Source organism: Cotesia glomerata, linkage group LG7, assembly GCF_020080835.1.
Source record: "Cotesia glomerata isolate CgM1 linkage group LG7, MPM_Cglom_v2.3, whole genome shotgun sequence".
NCBI classification, from domain to species: domain Eukaryota; kingdom Metazoa; phylum Arthropoda; class Insecta; order Hymenoptera; family Braconidae; genus Cotesia; species Cotesia glomerata.
The window spans coordinates 20382880-20402770 of record NC_058164.1 but is presented as its reverse complement, the minus strand read 5'-3'; the positions used below and the strand labels follow the sequence as shown (position 1 = coordinate 20402770).

Here is a 19891-nt window from a genome sequence, read left to right as displayed (position 1 = left end):
ATTCAGTCTTTGATAATTATAATGACAAAAGTTATACTTCTTTTAACAATAAATAATAAACTCTGAGTAATTAATTACATCGTGGATTTAATTATTTTTTAATAAAATCATAATTATTATTTATCCATTGTTTTAACAAATTTTTCTAAGAAACAATACAAATACCTACTGCATAATTTTTTTTACTGATGATCTTAGATGATTCATATTTACTTTTTTCTCCGGAGAACAGATTACCCTTCAAGTACATTATAAATAGTGTACGACAATTTGAGGATCTAAATAATAAAAATTAAAAATTATGAATAGTCACGAACTCATACTTGCTTAAAAATATAATTCTTCTATAGAAGGCAAAAAAAATTTCTGACACTAATGTTTGATTTGTGGAAGGATGAATAACATAATAGAGAAAAAAAAATCGATTGATCAGTAAAGCCGTTTAAAAGTAATTCCAAAAAAAACAACATTTGAAAAAAATTTGTTTTGTCGTTTGTTTGAGATTTCTCAAAATCTACCGGTTCGAATCGGTCCAAATTGTATTTAAAATCTAAGTTTGGTCAAGCCCTTTCGAATGGCACCAACCGCGATGAAATCGGTAGAGCCGTTCAAAAGTTATGAGAGGTTTACATACGGCCACACACACACACACACACACACACACACACACACACACACACACACACACACACACACACACACACACACACACACACACACACACACACACAGTGGAGAAGACCCCATGGCTCTGCTGTCTAGCAATGCTAGCAAGGTTACAGGGAGTACGAAATCAGCCCAGATGGCAGAGAACGGACAGCTGAGCAACATTCCTCCAAAAAGTGGAGGACCTTTTTCTCCTGTCACTAATCAAACCTACCGAGGAAGAATCAACTCTGTACCGACCGTTACAGGTCAACAGTCACCAATGGAGAGGCTCGGCATCAAGATCGAAGAGTCAGCCGAGTTTATAAAAGACAAGAAGAATCTCCATTATGAGATTAGAAAATTGGTTACATCTATCACTACAGCATATAGGTTAGCCAACAAATCACCAGGCATGTCGGCCTCAACGACTCAAACAACTCCGAGTCTGACCAAAAAACCACAGCCATCTTTGATCACTCCTAAAAAATTACCACAGCAAGGAAAGGACAATAACAAGAAGAGGCAGCTGTCCACGCCCAGCCCTTCTTCAATAATCGAGAAGCCACCACAGAAAAAGACAGCCTGGGAGGACGTCTGGACTACAGTGGACCGAAATAGGAAGAAGAAGGAAAAAGAGCATGAAACAGCGGCTCCCCCTAATAAAGCTCCAAACCAGTCAAGTAAGGGTGCCTCTAAGAAACCGCGGAGAAAGAAGACAAGAACTAAAGCTGTTCTTATCCAACCAGTAGACGGCCAAGCTTATGCTGATATCCTAAAGGAAATCAAGGCCAAGGTAAGCCCTGTCGAGACGAACGTAGACATAAAGTCTATTAAAAAGACGAAACATAGAGGTGTTCTCCTTGAAATGGCTCGAAAGACCGAAGACAGCAAGCCTTTCATCGATGCAGTAAGGTCAGCCACTGCAAACATCGGCACGGTCAAGACGCTAACACCAACAACAACGATCGAGATCCTCGACTTGGATGAAATCTCTACCGAGAGCGAAGTCCGTGAAGCACTCAAACGTGAATTCACTGACAGCCTGAAGGTCAAACGGGTAAATTTGACAAAACCCACACCACGAGGAAGTAGACGAGGCCAGTGCGATTAAGACCCTTGACAAGGCTCATATAATGATCAGTTGGGTGAACTGTCGTATACGCCCAGTTGCCAAAGTAACCCGCTGTTTTAAATGTCTTAGTTTTGGACACCAAACACGCCAGTGTGCGGGACCAAACAGAAGCAGGTGCTGCTACAAGTGTGGCGGAGAGAACCACAAGGCCGTAAACTGCACGGAGAAGCCAAAATGCTTTCTTTGCGCTCCGGACAAAGATGCCCAGGATGGTCTATGCCATATTTCTGGCACTGGAGCTTGCAGGGCATTCCGCACAGCACTTGCAGAAGCCAAGAGAGGGCAGAAATGACACGCATACTACAAGGCAATCTGAATAGGTGCGCCTTGGCGCAAAACCTGCTGCGCCAGTGTGTCTTTGAAGATAAAATCGACGTCTGCTTTATCTACGAGCAATATCTAAACATCGAAGGTAAAACATGGTTCACAGACGAAACTGGCACGGCATCAATTTGGATTGTGAACACAAAGAACGTTACCGTCAACAACAGCGGAAGTGGGGCAGGTTTTGTCTGGATTCAAACCCTCACAACCTACTTCATGAGCGTCTATCTCACACCTAACGAAGGGATTAGTGTGTTCCGACAGAAACTGGCAAATATAGAAGATGCGGTCACTAAGTTCAACGGCGAAGTCATCGTAGCCGGAGACTTCAACGCTAAATCGGCTGAGTGGAGCGCTGCTTTCTTCGACACCAGAGGTAACGAGGTCGTTGACGTCGCGGCTAGACTCGACCTCATAGTGCTGAACACCGGGAGCACCACGACCTTTAGAAGACCAGGGTACCAAGAGTCCATCCTGGCGACTCCAAGGACTGCCAACATGATCGAAGACTGGACTGTATCCGAAGAATACAGTGGCAGTGACCACCAGTTTGTGACATTCAACGTTGGATTGTCATCTACTCCGGTTTCACAACGCGACCTTTCTAAGCGGAAGTGGAATGCCAGAAAGCTTGATCCAGAGGCATTGCGAGCTTCACTTGCACGAAGTTGGTCTATCCTTCAGAACAACCCGACTCCGAATACTTGCAGCGAGACGGAAAAGGCAGTGCTAAATATGATGAAGGAGATTGCTGCCGCATGTGACGCCTCTATGCCGTGGCTGAAAAATAGGAGTTTCCACAGGCCGGCGTACTGGTGATCAACAGACATAGCAGAACTTCGCAAAAGATGTCATAAGCTGCGTCGTCGCGCAACGAGAGCCGCTAAACGCTCCCCAAGCGAGGACTTGTATTCAAAAGAGTACAAGCAGGCCAAAAAGACGCTAAACCGAACCATTTAAGCAAGAAAAGCGATATTGTGGAAACAGATCTGTAATGATCTCGACAAGGACATCTGGGGCAAAGCCTACCAAATTGTCACCAAATGACTTGGAAAGGCTTCATCAGAAGCGCCGAAATCTCCTGCCTTAATGGACAGCATTGTAGCGGAGCTTTTCCCCAAACACCCGCCGCGGGAGAAGAAACACTACGCTAAAAACAGCGAAGGAACACCCTTCACAACTAAGGAACTACAAGACGCTGCCAAGTCACTCAAAACAGGAAAGGCACCTGAACCTGATGGCATCCCGGCAGCGGTGATCAAGATTGTAGTCCTGGAATACCCAGACATACTCCTGAACACCTACAACGCATGCTTGGCAACTGGCACGTTTCCCGCGGTCTGGAAGCGATAGAGATTGGTTCTCTTAGACAAAGGAAAGGGAACCCCCGTAATACCCTAACACCCCCCTAACACCCACGCGTCTTTTAAAGGAAAAAATCGCAGAAAGAGACTAGTAACTAGGAGCAACCATCGTGAGACGCAACACGGACTGGATTGAAGTAATGCTAACGCGGTCCCGATCCAGTCTTCCCCGTAACATCTATGGGGAGAGAGAGAGGAGGATGTTTAGTCGGTATTGTTGTCAATAATATTGACTTCCGAGTCCGACATACCCAGGACAAACATCTCGTCCTGGTATACGTAAATGTATTTGACCTCCTCTATAAAAAAAAAAAAAAAAAACACACACACACACACACACGCGCGCGCGCACGCAGACATACATACATACATACATACACACATACATACATACATACATACATACATACATACGGATATCACCGCGGAAACATTTGGGGAGGCTTCCTAGAACCTCAAAACGTCAACATCCGTTGAATACTCGATTTTCGAAAAACGGGGTAAAACCAATAACTTCCCGATTTTTGAAAATTTTCAATTTTCTTAGCGGGAAGTTAATAAAGTTTAAAAATTAGTGAGAAAAAACAAAAAAAAATCTTGTGAACTTATCAATTTTTCAGCTCGTTATAATTTTTTTAAAATAACATTATTATTCGTTAGTTCCTAGCCACCCTAATTTTGTTGATTTTTATGATAGTAATAGCGAAAAAATCAAGATATCAATTTAACGTAAAATTTAATTTTTTACAATTTTTATTCGATATTTTTCATTCTAGCTCTTACCCTTTTTGAGCAATTCTATTGAAAGACTGTTTTTTTTCATCTCTTCTGGGGTTTGGAAAAAATGAAATCTATGCATCGTTTTTGGTCACTTCTAAGTTAGTCACGTCTAAAAATTGAAACTCCTGATCAACATTTTTAATTATTTTGGACTAAATAACGAATTTTATTTTACAGCAAGGGTATAAAATATAACTTTTAAACAAAAAGAGAAGCAATATCTACTACTGTTTAGTAATTTTAATAAATATTATTAACTTTACGTCCATACTAAAAAAAATGTAAATGTGAAAGTTGAGCTTGGAGCGAATACCAATCAAAAATTTTTCTCAGAAAAGTAAGCAAATATACTCACTCTTTTGAACGAATCTAGCGATAAAGTTACGAAGTATCCACTAACAAACTCAACTGGTATTATTGACTTTGACATTATTATAATAATTGACTTTTGAATAGTTATTCTTGCAGCAAACCAGTTGGTGCTAAAAATCATATCACGAAGATCTTCAAACTAAAAAATAAAAAAAATTTTTTTTCAAATCATCAGTTTCCGTAAATAGTTTTGTATGTACCAAAAAATATTTCTATCAATTAATTGGTCTGAAAAAATTTTTTGTAGAAAAATTAACTATAGATTTGAAATAAAAAATCTTAAATCAAGCAGAAAAATTTTTTAATTAAAAATTTTTTCTTGATTTAAGTAAATTTAATGTTTTTCCAGAATTTTTTTACTTAATTCAAAGCAAAGAAATTTTTTAATAATTTTTCTCTTGAATTAAGTCGATTCTTCAAAAAATGCACAAATTGATATATTTTACCTCCAAAGTAATTTGATGAGCAGAAGAACATTGCAAATATTGTTGCGTACATTTAACAGAAAAATAAAACACGTTACCAATAAAAATGTTGTCTATTTCGCAGTGACTTAGGATATACGCAAGCGTACACATTACTATCGAATTGATGACATAATGAATGAAAACAGCTTTTGCAAAAACAGATTTCGTAAAATCATACAAGCTGAAATTTAAAACATTACTTAAGTATTTTAATATATCAACCGACCGTTTATACAACAGTGACTCAACCTTAAAAGTGCATTATGACTTTCCACCCAGTTAGCGATAAGTTGATCTTGATATTTTTCAGTCATCACCATTGTCTTTTTCGCAATATCTTCAACAGGGTCATCCGTTTGAACATTATCGGCCAATTGCTCCATGATAATTTTGAAACGATGTTTGAGTATCTGAATTTTAGTACAAATTTGATACATCGTTGAAGTGAAGACTAAATTGAATGCGCCGTTTATACAAATGAGACTGGACACAGAGAAAAGTTGATCAAGAGCAGTCAACATATAAATATTATGACTGTTGGAATAATTGTATGGTATTCTCCCTCTATAAGGTAGGATGATTGGTGATTCCATGGCAAGGATACGTCCTGTCGTGTAATATACAAGAGATGCTGTTTGTAACGCCGCGTAACATAGGAGAACAAACCTTTAAGAAGGAAACAAGAGTTGTTATGAATTGTTATTTTGAATCAAAATAATTAGCAAATGTAATAATAGTGTATCCGATAAGTTTAAAAAATTAAGGTTTTATTTTTATTCACTAGTTGTACAAGCATCCAATCATAATTGAATTGAGGTCGTGAATTTGAATCCAGCATCACGATTTTCAGTAGTATTTTATAACAAGTAGTTTCATTAATATCTGAACATAGTCAATCAGAATATATGATAGAGCAATCATTGATATTTACTGATTGCAATTACTACTCTTTATACTAAATAATTTCGGAAAAATCAATTTTTGAAAAAAAAAAGTTCGTAAAACTTGAAGAAACATTTACCAAATTTTATAAAATTGGATTTTACTACCAATATTTTCTAGTAAAAATTTTCTTAATCTTTCGTTTAGTTTTATAATAAAAATAATTTTTTTGTCTTTTTATATATACGTTGTATTCCACACCAAATCTACTACATTTGAATCCGACCACTTTCAATTTTGCACGGAAAAAAGAAAACTCGAAAAATTACAGTATATAATGCAACGTGGCGCTTCGTGATGAAAACTGAAAAAATTACAGTTTCAGATTGTAATTATTACAGATTTTATAAGAATTACATTATTGAATGTAATATTGACATTCAAAGCTCTGAAAATTAAATTAAAAAATTGAATTTAGAAAAATGTTATTTCAAACTGTAATTTTTCTAGTTTTGATTACCACGGGACCGATTTTACATTTTATACTGTAATTATTCCCGTTTTTTTTTCCCGTGTGCTGAAAAATTTTTACTGTTCTTTGTTGCACTGAAGATGTTCCTCAGAATTTTTTCAATGTTTTTTAACCAATTACCAACTTTCTAAAAATATAACTGTTTTTTTTTTAAGTAGTAAAAATGAAACATCCATTTTTAACGATTTATTTGACTTTTGGAAAAACCGAAAATATCTCGATGATTGTCATTTGTTTTTAAAATATTTATAACCTAGTTTGGTTGATTAAAAAAATTTCTGAAAACCACCTTTATTAAAATAAAAACCGGTAAAAAAATTTCAGTAAAATAAGAAGGCGTTGGGTTCAAAAGTAGATGATTTGCCGTGGAATGCCTCATATGTATAAAAAGATCGAATTGGAACAAAAGTAGAATTTTGCATCTTCAATTTAACAAGTTTGAATTTACACAATTTCTAATCAAATTTTTTGTTAGTGATTATGCATTTCATGAAAATTTCTTCCGGTGAATGCCCTAATAGCATTTGTAAAGCGTGATGAAATGTACTTGTATAAAAATTGACCGAGTATTACATGCCTATTGGAAACATAGATATGTTGAATGTTTGCGTATATAAATTTAAGAATTGAGCGAACTCGCTGAAGGCGAGTGAAGCTCAATTATAATTATGTCGGTAGTTTCGTTCGAAGAGATCACTATGTAGTACCGTTTATACGTACACTTCACATCACACAGTTTAAATAAAAAAAAATAAAACAGAGTAGTTACCTAGCAACTGCTTATTTATTCTTCATAAAGTTCAGTCAAGTATTGTAAAGAAGAGATCACTGGGTGGGACAATATTTTGTAACATATTTGTTACACATATAAAATCCTGGGAGGGAGTGATCTCTTCGAACGAAACTATCGACATAATTATAATTAAGCTTCACTCGCCTTCGGCGAGTTCGCTCAATTCTTAAATTATGTCTCAAGTTTCGTTGTCGAGATCACTATGTAGATGTTCAGAGCTGCAATGAACAGATTCTATATATATATATATATATATATATATGTATATAAGCATATGAATGAAATAGATAATAGTATGCAATAGCAAAATTAAATTTTTAATCGAATGAAACATTAACATAGAATGAAACAAAAATATATTATTAAGATAAGATGAAATTAGCGAAAATATTTTTATCGGTAACAATAGGACGATTATAAAATTTTTCGAACACTTTTGATTTTTCTGACCAACCTGCCAAATTTTTAATGATGCTCAAGTCAACTCCTTTCTTTAAAGCAGAAGAAGTTGACGCATGTGTGATACTGTGTGGTGTATAATTATCACCCACGCTACATTTAACTAAAAAGGAGCGGACCCAACGACTAATGGTATCTTTAGATGCATTACGATGTGGTGAGTTAATTGTAATAAATAAGTTATTATTTGAGGTATTAGCAATTAATGGTGACGTAACCTTAATGTATTTTTCTAAGGTATTAACTATGCATAAATCCGGATTTGCTCTAAATTTTGGTAACAATAAAAGAGGTTGGAAAGCACCACGTCGCGAGGTTTTGATTTTGTCAGGAATCTGAATTTCATAATCATCTCCTCTTTTTTTAATATTACGTTTTTTTATAATTGCAATCGTCTGAAGACGATGTGCAGTAATAATAGTTAGTAAGACAACCAGTTTAAAAGTTAATTCACTTAAATTTAATGAATTTAACGGTCTTAGAGCTTCTAATTTTTCTAATAGGGGATCTAAATTGTAAATTCTGTCATACTTAGGCCGAGACGGCTTCAAATTATACGCGCCCTTTAAAAGTCGCGATATTAAAGGGTTTGTACCAATATTACAATTGCATATAAGAGAAAGCCCAGAACGTATAGTATTAAGAGTACTATAACCAGAACCTTCGTTGAATTTATTGGTTAAATACGTCATGATAACTTCCTCTTCAGGGTTGAAGATGTCGAAACCTTGAGAAGAGCAGAATAATGCCCAATCTCCAATTGGCTTTGAATACTGTTTCAGTGTTGAAGGTGAAATTGAATTAATTAATAAAGAAATGCAATCTTCATTTAAGCCTCTTTGTTTGAAGGCTTGGCTGATAACAGAGCGGCCATCAAAGATAATTTTTGAGATAACGGGTGTTGAATTTGTCTACAAGGAGAATGGAGTAAATTATTGTCGGGTTGAAATATAATAGGATCTGAAGCTAGTAGGGATAACCAGAGAGAGTACCACGGTTGGGCACGCCAGTCAGGAACCACTACGATTCCACAAGCCTGATCTGATTGAATTTTTGTTAATGTTTTTAAAATGAATGAAAATGGTGGGAAAGCAAAAAAGTTTAAATGGCTCCAGTTGATCGTAAATGCATCTATACAAAATGCATAAGCGTCACGATGCCATGAGCAGTATTTTTTACACTTGAAATTGGAAGAAGAAGCAAATAAATCAATGTCTGGTCTACCAAAAGAATTAATAATTTTTTGGTAAGCCCAATCAGACAGTTCCCATTCAGTGTCGATATTATCTACTCTAGATGCTCGGTCAACTTCTATATTTTCCTTTGAAGGGATGTAAGAAGCAAATATCCAGAGACTCCTATCCTCGCACCAGGACCAGATATCATAAGCCAAATCATTTAAATATTTGTACTTTGTACCACCCATTTTATTAATGTACGCGATTGTTGTTGAGTTATTTATGCGTAGCAAGATCTCACAGTCATTTAAATCAGATGCTAATGTTTTTAAACCAATGAAGGCTGCAAGAAGCTCCAGGTAATTAATATGAAAGTTCTTTTCATAAGAATTCCAATGTCCATATGACACTTTTCCATTACAGAAAACTCCCCAACCGGTAGATGAAGCATCAGAGAAGATAGTAATGGAATATTTAGAATTACGGATAAAATTTTTTGAAGTAAGAATTTTATCTGTCCACCATTTGAACTCTGAAGTCAAAGAAGGAGAAATTTGCATAGCACTGTCGTAACTGTTTCCAAAATCCAGAAGAGCCAGATAAAGTTGACGTTCAAATGCCTTTGAATGTAACCATCCATAGTTGATCGCTAGGCAAGCTGCAGTTAGGTTTCCTACTAGCTGAGAAAACTCTCGTATGGTACAAACAGATGATTTTTGGAATTTTAAAAGTAGATCATGAATGTGAGATCTTTTTTGATCGGTTAATTGAATGGACATTTCTTGTCAATTAAAAGAGAAGCCCAAAAATGTACAGGAAGTCGATGGTATCAAATTACTTTTTGATTCATTTAAAATAAATCCTAACGATTCTAAAAAATCTTTAGAAATTTTTACATTTCGGGAACAAAGATCAAAATTTAGACCTAATAACCACCAATCATCGAGGTAAACGACAGATAACCAGCCTAAGCTCCTTAAGTAACTGATCACAGGCTTAAAGATTTTTGTAAAAACCCACGGGGCAGTACTGAGACCAAAGGGCAGACAAACAAATTCATAAAGACGATTATTCCACGTGAATCTTAAAAATTTCCAAAATTTTGGATGGACATGTACCATTAAATAAGCATCTCTCAAGTCGAAACTAGCCATGAAACAATTTTTTACAATTAGTTTTAAAACAGTTCTGAAATCCTCCATTTTGAAATGAGTTGTCTCTATGAATTTATTAAGTTCCTTAAGATTAAGAATAAATCTCATTTTCCCATTCTTTTTAGGGATTAAAAAGATACTAGATAAAAATTGACCCTCTTCTGGGTTACATTCTTGAATTGCGCCTAAAGATAAGAGATCATTCAAAGCATCTTGCATTTGAGATTTATTATTAAGACAAACAGAATCATTGGTTGGAATAAATGATTGAACTGGTGTAGAAGTAAATGGAATTTTGTACCCAGAAATAGTTTCAAGAATAAAAGGATCAGAGGTTATCTTTAACCAGGCTTGTGAAAAATGTTTAAGATGACCAGCAATAACACTCACCTCTACTTTGGAGCAGGAGGATGGAACTGGGCTTGGTTGGCCTGAACTGCAGGAGTTTGATTCCGTGTGCGGGAACGAGTCGATACCGCATTGCCCCGTTGGAAGTTCTGTTTGAAAGAGGACCGGGTGTAGCCCGCCTGATTGGACTGACTCCGAGGAGCAGACGGGCTTTTTAAGTTTAAAAATTTCTGGGCTTAACAGAATTATTTTTTGAAGACTGAGATCTCAGAGATAATCCAGTTTTCTCGCATACATTGGAATCCTTGATTCATTTCCCCAGATTCTCGCTGAACAAGAAACTATCAGTGACAGACTCCTCGAGGACAGTCTTCTTTTTCTCGTCAACCTGAGAATAAAGCTGAAAACGTCTAGATCTAGATTTAGACAATTGGAACATTAGTTCGCAAAGCATGCTGCTGGAGTCGCAGAGAAGTTAGAGGAGCTCATCCTTGTCCACAGGTTCTGAATCGTCATTGAAAATGCTGCAAATAGCCATACCAAGGGCTACAAGGCTACGACCACACATATCCTGGTCGTTGGAAAGATATTTGTCACGAGAACGCGCCGTCGTATGCAAGAGAGGGATCAGCTCTGGATTAAAAACCGGCGCAGAAAGAGGGCAATTACCTTTATTCGGGACTATATCAATCATACGCAATTTTGCCTCTTTATCCAAACCAGATTTAAGAACATCCTTCCAGCATCCCACTAATTCAGGATGAAAATTGAAAGTTTTGTCTTTCGTTGCTCGTTTATCGGTGCCCAAAAGTTTACGGACAGCATCACTAAGATGAGGAGCTTCAGCCTCAGTCGTCTCATGTGACTGCTTTGACGCCTTCGTGACATTTTTGATAACCTCTGAGGAGGAATCAGAGTCAGATGTTAAAACACTCTGACTATGGTCGTCATCAAGCGAGTCTGCAAGAACATAAAAGAGCTAGGTTAAGATAGCGACCAGGAAAGTAAGAGGTATATAATAACACTTCCTGATGCAGTTATTCAAATGAAGTAAAACATATAATCAAAGATTTTATAAAATCCAGAACTTCGTTATATTAAAGAGACTTAACCCAGTCAAAAAAGGTACAATAAATCATAAAAAATGAATTTATTGCCCAAAGAAAATAACAGGATGTATTTACCATCTGATCCAGGGTCTACAAGAACTTCATCGGGATCATCAGAAAGCTCACTGCTGTCAATGAAGTCTTGATACTTCTTAAGTTTCTTTTTAAGTAAATCAAGAGGATATTTAACATCTCCTTTACATTTATTCATTGTAAATAACAATTAATAACTAAAATTAAATCAGTGAAATGGTATTAAAATAATTAAATTTGATAGATAAGATAAATGTAATATTAACTCGAAGCGCACAAAAAACGTTATGAAGAATAAATAAGCAGTTGCTAGGTAACTACTCTGTTTTATTTTTTTTTTATTTAAACTGTGTGATGTGAAGTGTACGTATAAACGGTACTACATAGTGATCTCTAGAACGAAACTTGAGACATAATTTTCAAATAAAAGCAATATTTTTGGAATATCGCTAATACATACATAACAAAAAAAAATTTTATTAAAAAATCACTGATAAAAAATATTAAAAAAAAAAATTTACATATATTAAAACATTACCTGCTAAATTTGTCGTATTTCGTTTGAATTTTTTTTTCATCATCGTCTTTTATCTCAAAATGATCATTTGAAAGTTTGTATTCTATTTCTATTAGATCACTACGGTTCAGTAGCATACAAACAATCTTTGGTGTATTTTCAATGTATTGCAGTATTAGTGTGATAAGATCAATATCGCCAAGAAAATTAAAATGAGCATAATCGATTTCCATAATGCCGCATACAAAAAATGAATAGTTAAAAAATAAAACAATAAGTGTACATAAATCGTAAATTCGCGCTTTCAATCCTTTCCATTTAATCGGTCTGAAAAGTCCTAGCCAGGTGAAAACTTTCCAACTGTTTGTGATGAGATTCATTTTTATTTTATTATTTATTGTTTAGGGTTGAAATACAATGTGTAATAATACGGTTACAAATTTTCAAGATTATCAGTCAATCAGCACAAACATATGTCGCGAATAGGTATTAAAGGTATGGTGGTTGTTTTTTGCACTCCCCTGTTCGAGTCTAGGTACCTGAATGTCTAAGGCTGGACATTAATTTGCTACAACAAAGAGACGATTATGCAATTTTATAATCAACTGTACCTAGAGCTTCAAAGTTCGAACCAAAAGCCATTAAAAACGAATACTATATTCAAATTAGGATAATTTGTAAATTAACTCGTAATAGAGATAGTGTTTTATTATTCATTACGTACGGTAGAGTTACGTTGACATGCGCTCTGTTTTAGCTTGTAAGTCATACTTTAATATTCCGCTACATTGTGAGGAAGAAAATCGGCAAAATTTTATTCGTTTTCGGATAAGTTTTTAATCATTTATATTCGACATTAGAATTGCATAATATTTTATCTTCAAAAGATAAGACTTGCAAAACATTATTCACTACACATAATAAACAATTAAATTTATTATCATGAATAATCTAATATTATGATAGTTTGAAGTGTGTAAAACGAAAAAATAGTAAATTGATTCAGACATATATATATATATATATATCGCACATAAAAATATTTATTTAGTAGTTTAAGCATAAAAATTTTTTCGATCGAAACATCATGTTGATAAAGAGACATAGTTAATTCATTTTTATGGAAAATGAGAATTATTAATAAATAAAAATTGTCAATTCTATTCTTACCTTTCATCCACACGGTGTAATCTGAATGTATTCTGAAATTGAATAGTAAAATATTTTATTTTAATATAGTATTAATTCCCTGTCAAACCGATTATCATTCTGCATGAATAAAATTATCGTCAGCGTTTTTCAATCGAAGTAGATGAATCAGCAATTTGTCATGACCAATAATATCATAACGGTAATTTAGGTCGCTAGTTATTTTTGGAATATTTTTGACGTATCCCACTATCAGTGATACTTGATCAACCATAGCTAGCAGCAAATTCAAAATTTTGAAACGCCATATCCACTTATCCAGATATTAAAAAATAATAAATGAAAAAATATTACCATACTGGTGTAGAAATTATAAATTTGTGCCAGCATAAGTGAGTACTTTGAAACTCTGACGTTGTTCGACTTCCATATTGTCATTTATTATTTATTGTTATATCCCCATGCATCTTTTTGTTTCAAACAAACAATGGGCTAGCCGCCACAAAATACAAATTTACAATGTGAAACACAGAATATTATTATTGTGAAACTTGGATTTTAATGTTTGATGGTAAGGATTTTTCTATTAATCAAATTTTGATAAGGTAACTGTTGATCAATTAATGAGCAGGTTTGCTAAACTTCTTTTTAACTTTCCGCTAAGAAAATCAAAGATTTTCGAAAAATCGGGAAGTTATTGGTTTTACCCCGTTTTGCAAAAATCGAGGTTTAAACAGATCTCGACGTTTTGAAGCCCTAAGAAGCTTTCCTGACTATTTTTACGATGATGTCCGTACGTGTGTGTGTGTGTGTGTGTGTGTGTGTGTGTGTGTGTGTGTGTGTGTGTGTGTGTGTGTGTGTGTGTGTAAACCTCTTATAACTTCTGAACAGCTTGACCGATGTGATCGCAGTTGGTGTTATTCGAAAGGTCTTCGCCAAACTTAGATTTCCTGTAAGTTGGAACCGATTCGAACCAGTAGATTTCGAGAAATTGCAAAAAAAGTGAAAAAAAAAGTTGTTTTTTTTTTTTCATTTTTTTAAAATATTTTCGGATTGGCTAAACCGATCGACCTCAAAAACTAATCAGCTCTTAACCTTGAAAACCCGCATCGATCGCCATCAAAAGCGTCAGAATCGGTTGATGCGTTCGTGAGATCGTTGTCGAAAAAAATCGAAAAAAGTGTTTTTTTGTAATAACTCCAAAATTTTCTATCAGATCAATTTTTTTGTTGAAAATTATTTATAGAGCTCAAAAAACTACATCAATCGCCGTCAACCGAGTGAAATTCAGTTGATTTATTCAAAAGTTACAGCAGTTTGAAACTTAAAAAAATCGTGTTTCATCGAACTTTGATAAGACTTTTGGGCGCGAAGAGCTCAAAAGCACAAGGAAGCAATCTCTTCGAGCTCGGAGAGCTCAAAATAACACATAAATTGTATTTTTGAGCTCGAAGAGTTCAAAAACGTCATAAGTGCAATTTTAAGCGCCTAGGTATGGAATTAGCGGGAAGTTGCAGGGATGGCCTTCAGGGTCAACCGTTTTCCCAATTTTTTTATTTTGATTTACGTCAAAATTCTACTTTATTTCATTGCAGTCTTCATTGATTCTGATTATAAAGTTCTACTTTATTTTACAATTAATGATAAACTTGAAGTGATTAACTACATTGTGAATTTAATTATTTTTTAGAAAATTTTAATCATACTCTACGAATTATGAATAACACATTTTGCTAATTCTATGAAATTACATGAATATCTACAGCATCATGCTTCACTAATTATGAATCCAAATTTCCTTTTTTTCTGACGAACAGATTATCCTTCAAGGACATTATAAATGGTGTATGACAATTTTAGAATCTAAATAATACACAAAGAAAATATTAACAATCACAAATATTAGATTTAGTAACTACAATACAAATTTTTTTAATAACTAATCAAAAATCTTGTTAAGAATTCCGATTTAGTGCAATCTATACCGATCAATTTCCGGTTGAAATTAATCGAATTCAATCATTGAATAATAATCCACATATTCGGTAGAATCTGGCGCCAAGTTCCGTTCAAATCCGTTGTCAACGGAGCACCAGACTACCGACTATTTTTACTGTAAGCAGAACGGTATTTTGAGGTTGCAAAATTTTATTTAATTCTACGATACTTTTTTTCCTAAATTGGATATTATAACAGTGATTCATACTTTATTTTACTGTTATTAATTAATTATATTCACTTATAACAATTAATCTACTTGAAATTACTAAATTTAATCAGCACAAACTATAGCAACGCAAAAATTTCGATCCTGACTTTTTTTCGATGGGCAAAGTGATCTGTCACAGACTAAATAATTCGAGAATGCATAGTAATCCTTCATTAGATGGGAAACTACAGTTAAAAAAAGATATTTCACAGCTTGCATCTACACCCGCCAGGGTGCGCTGGAATTATTTTTACATAAACTGTAGCTTCAAGAGGATAGTTTGCTATAAAAAATGCAGCCAACGCGAGATTTAAGTTGGTACCAATTGTAAATTTTTATTATAATTACAAAAAATACTAAAATCTGAACAAAAACAGTTTCACTGTAAAAAAAATCGCGCCAAGTCCACGTTCATAAAACTTTTAATTTCCGAAAATCATAAACAATCATATCGGTTACTTGGATTTTTTAATTTTTTTATTTTATATCTTTTTGTAAAGAGAAAAACAATTTTTTTTTTCTTAATAGTTTTATGAACGTGGACTTGGCGCGATTTTTTTACAGTGAAACTGTTTTTGTTCAGATTTTTATTACGGTTTGCATAATTCAATCGGAATTCTTAACAAAGGCAACTATAATTCAACATGATATAAATTTTTTTATTCAATTTTAACCGGTATCCTTAATTATTTTTTGGTAAAAAATATGAACGCTTCATTTTTTTCGAGTTAAACTAAATTTAATTATTTATCGTACTTACTCTTTTGAAAGAATCTAGTGATAATGTTACGAAATATCCGCTGATAAATTCAACTGGTATTATTGATTTTGACATTATTATAATTATCGATTTTTGTATTGATATTTTCGTAGCAAACCAATTGGTAGTAAAAATCATGTCACGGAGATCTTCAAACTACAAAATGAAAAAAATATCTTTTTGAATTATCTGCTTCCAAACAGAAAAAATAATCTTTAAAAGGGTCCAATTTTTTTTCCGTATAGCTTATTGATAATTTCTTAATAATCATGCAATCAGATTTCTCAATTTTTTAGACTATAAATATAGCTGTATGTATTAGGCTGGATCGCCAACAGTTATATATAAAGTATAAATATAGCATTCTATTAAATATCAGTATTTTACAAAAATATGGCTGTCCCTTAACGGCAAAAACAACTGTGGTTTTCTATCTTCTCCTATATTGTCTGTCAAAAAAAATTGCATTTTTAAATGCAAATATCTTTTTGGTGAGGTTAATCGATTTCAAATTTAATGACAATTGTATTTTAATAATTTTAACAACTATACAAAAATTTAGAATTTTCTGATTGTGCTCTAGCCGTGACATCTCCCTTTACTAAAAAATAACAATATATATTGTTAAAAAGAAAAAACGTCTTTTCTAAAAACTATAAATTGTCCTTCTCTGAAAAAATTGAGATTTAATAGTCTGTTCATTATTAAATGCATGTGTCATATGTGCACACGACTCAGTCTGGTCCGCACACGACTCAGTCGGGTTATGCACCAGAATCCGTGCAAAGTAACCCGCACACGACTGAGTCTGGTGCAGAACACGAACCAGTCGGGTTTTAATCTTTCCGTGAATCAATTATCAATAATTTTATGGACAAATGTGACGGAACAAATTAATAGATAAAAGGCAAATAAACTAGTCAAATTTTTTTCAAAATCTTACATAAAAAATCGACTATCACCAAAAAATACGTAAAAATAGAAAAAACAAAAATTTAGGTCGATCTTTCTAATGATACCAAATTTAACTATAAAAATCCCTATTAAAATTAATATATAAAATTATAAATATTATTGAATAATTATTTGAAAAAAAGATACACAGATTGATATACTTTACCTCCAAAGTAATTTGATGAGCAGAAGAACATTGCAAAAATTGTTGTGTGCATTTAACGCAAAAGTAAGACACGTTACCGAAAAAAATGTTATCTATTTCGCAGTGGCTCAGTATATACGCAAGCGTACATATTACTATCGAATTTATGACATAATGAATGAAAACAGCTTTTGCAAAAACGGATTTTGTGAAGTCATACAAACTGAAATTTGAAAAATTATTTAAGTATTTTCATATCCCAACAAACCGTATATTTAGTGGCTCAACCTTAAAAGTTCATTATGACATTCTACCCAGTTAGCGATAAGTTCATCTTGATTCCTTTCAGTCATAAAAATTTTTTTCTTCGTATCGTATTCGACACTATAATTTATTTTAGGATTATCTTCCAACTGCTCGATGATAACGTTGAAACGATATTTAAGTATTCGAACCTTAGTACAAATTTGATGCATTGTCGAAGTAAAGACTAAATTAAATGCGCCATTTATAGCAATGAGACTTGATACAGAGAAGAGTTGATCAATGGAAGTTAACATATATATTTCATTGCTTGTGGAGTAATTGAATGGTATATTACTCCTATAAGGTAATATAATTGGTGATTCCATGGCTAGGATACGTCCTATCGTGTAATATATAAGTGCTGATACTTGCAATGTCGCGTAACTAAGGAGAACAGACCTTCGAAAAGAGAAACAAAAAAATTAGGAAAACGGTTGACCCTGAGGGCCATCCCTGCAACTTCCCGCTACTTTCGTAATTAAGCGCTCAAAATTGCACTTATTACGTTTTTGAGCTCTTCGAGCTCAAACATATAATTTTCGTGTAGTTTTGAGCTCTCCGAGCTCAAAAGTCTGATAGAAGTTTAATAAAACATTATTTTTTGAATTTTCAAACCGCAATAACTTTTGAATGAATGTACCGATTTTCACGCGGTTGGCGCCATTCGACGCAGTTTTTTAAATTCTATTATATATTTTCAAACACAAATTGATCAAACCGGAAATTTCGGTGTAATTCGAAAAAAACTCTTTTTTTCGATTTCTTTCGTCAACGATAACTCACGAACGAATTAACCGATTTTAACCGGCTTGGTGGCGATCGACGTGGTTTTTCGATGTTTAGAGCTAATTAGTTTTTGGAATTGATCGGTCAAGCCGTTTAAAAGTTATTAAAAAAAACCACATTTGAAAAAATTTTTTTTCGCAGTTTTTTTAAGATTTCTCAAAATCTATCAGTCCGAATCGGTCCAACTTGTATTTAAAATCTAAGTTTAGTCAAACCCTTTCGAATGGCACCAACCGCGATCAAATCGGTCAAGCCGTTCAAAAGTTATGAGAGGTTTACACACACACACACACACACACACACACACACACACACACACACACACACACAGAGGCACCATCGTGGGAATAGTCAGGGAAGCTTCCTAGGACCTCAAAACGTCGAGATCTGATGAAAACTCGATTTTCGAAAAACGGGGTAAAAACAATAACTTCCCGATTTTTGAAAATTTTCAATTTTCTTAGCGGGAAGTTAAAAATTTAATAATTTCTTATGAATGTTAGGAAGATTACCTGCTAAATTTATCGAATTTTTTTTGAATTTCTTTTTCTTCATCATCTTTCAGCTCGAAATGATCATTTTTAAGTTTGTATTCTATTTCTATAAGATCATTACGATTCAGTAGCATACACAGAATCTTTGGTGTATTTTCGACGAATTGCAGCATCAATGTGATAAGCTCGATGTCGGCATAAAAGTCAAGATTAGTAAAATCGATGTCCATAACGCCGCATGCAAAAAATGTGTAGTTGCAAAATAAAACAATCACTGTGAAAAAATCGTAAATTCGTGCTTTCAATCCTGTCCATTTAATCGGTCTGAAAAGTCCTAGCCAGGTGAAAACTTTCCAACTGTTTGTAATGAGGTTCATTTTTATTTTATTATTTATTGTTCAGGGTTGAAATACAATGAATAATAATACGGTTACAAATTTTCAAGATTATCAGTCAATTGACACAAACATATGTCGCGAATAAATATTAAAGGTATGGTGGTTGTTTTCTCCACTTCCCTATTCCAGTCTAGGTACCTGAATGTCTAAGACTGGACATTAATTTGCTACAACAAAGAGACAATTATGCAATTTTATAATCAACTGTACCTAGAGCTTCAAAGTTCGAACCAAAAGCCATTAAAAACGAATACTATAATCAAATTAGGATAATTTGTAAAATAACTCGTAATTGAGATAGTGTTTTATTATTCATTACGTACGGTAGAGTTACGTTGACATGCGCTCTGTTATAACTTTTGAGACAAACTTTAATACTCCGCTATATTGTGAGGAAGAAATTCGACAAAATTTTATTCGTTTTCGGATAAGTTTTCAATCATCTATGTTTGATATTACCATTGCATAATGTTTTATCTTCAAAATAAGATAATGTTATAGAATTATACAATTATATCTTTAAGAGACAAGACTTGTAAAATATTATTCACTACACATTAGGGTGTGCCAAAATGTAACTTCCGTGAAAAACCTTTTA

The 19891-nt window shown here is 33.8% G+C and overlaps 3 protein-coding genes across 3 annotated transcripts; all 3 read right to left on the bottom strand.

The window, feature by feature from the left end:
- Positions 1-84: 84 nt before the first annotated feature.
- Positions 85-12934, bottom strand: LOC123269183 (odorant receptor 33a-like). The gene is made up of 5 exons (XM_044734772.1): positions 12114-12934; positions 5337-5753; positions 5067-5268; positions 4604-4759; positions 85-278 (listed from the first exon to the last, which is right to left on the bottom strand). The coding sequence occupies exons 1-5, from the start codon at positions 12470-12472 to the stop codon at positions 234-236; spliced, it is 1179 nt and encodes a 392-aa protein (XP_044590707.1). The 5' UTR covers positions 12473-12934; the 3' UTR covers positions 85-233.
- Positions 10482-11765, bottom strand: LOC123269213. Its single transcript, XM_044734807.1, has 2 exons — positions 11618-11765; positions 10482-11393 (listed from the first exon to the last, which is right to left on the bottom strand). The coding sequence occupies exons 1-2, from the start codon at positions 11751-11753 to the stop codon at positions 10909-10911; spliced, it is 621 nt and encodes a 206-aa protein (XP_044590742.1). The 5' UTR covers positions 11754-11765; the 3' UTR covers positions 10482-10908.
- A 1939-nt stretch (positions 12935-14873) lies between the features above and the next one.
- LOC123269184 (odorant receptor 33a-like) lies at positions 14874-19818 on the bottom strand. The gene is made up of 5 exons (XM_044734773.1): positions 18914-19818; positions 17598-18014; positions 17331-17532; positions 16211-16366; positions 14874-15104 (listed from the first exon to the last, which is right to left on the bottom strand). The coding sequence occupies exons 1-5, from the start codon at positions 19270-19272 to the stop codon at positions 15060-15062; spliced, it is 1179 nt and encodes a 392-aa protein (XP_044590708.1). The 5' UTR covers positions 19273-19818; the 3' UTR covers positions 14874-15059.
- Between the last annotated feature and the right edge of the window lie 73 nt (positions 19819-19891).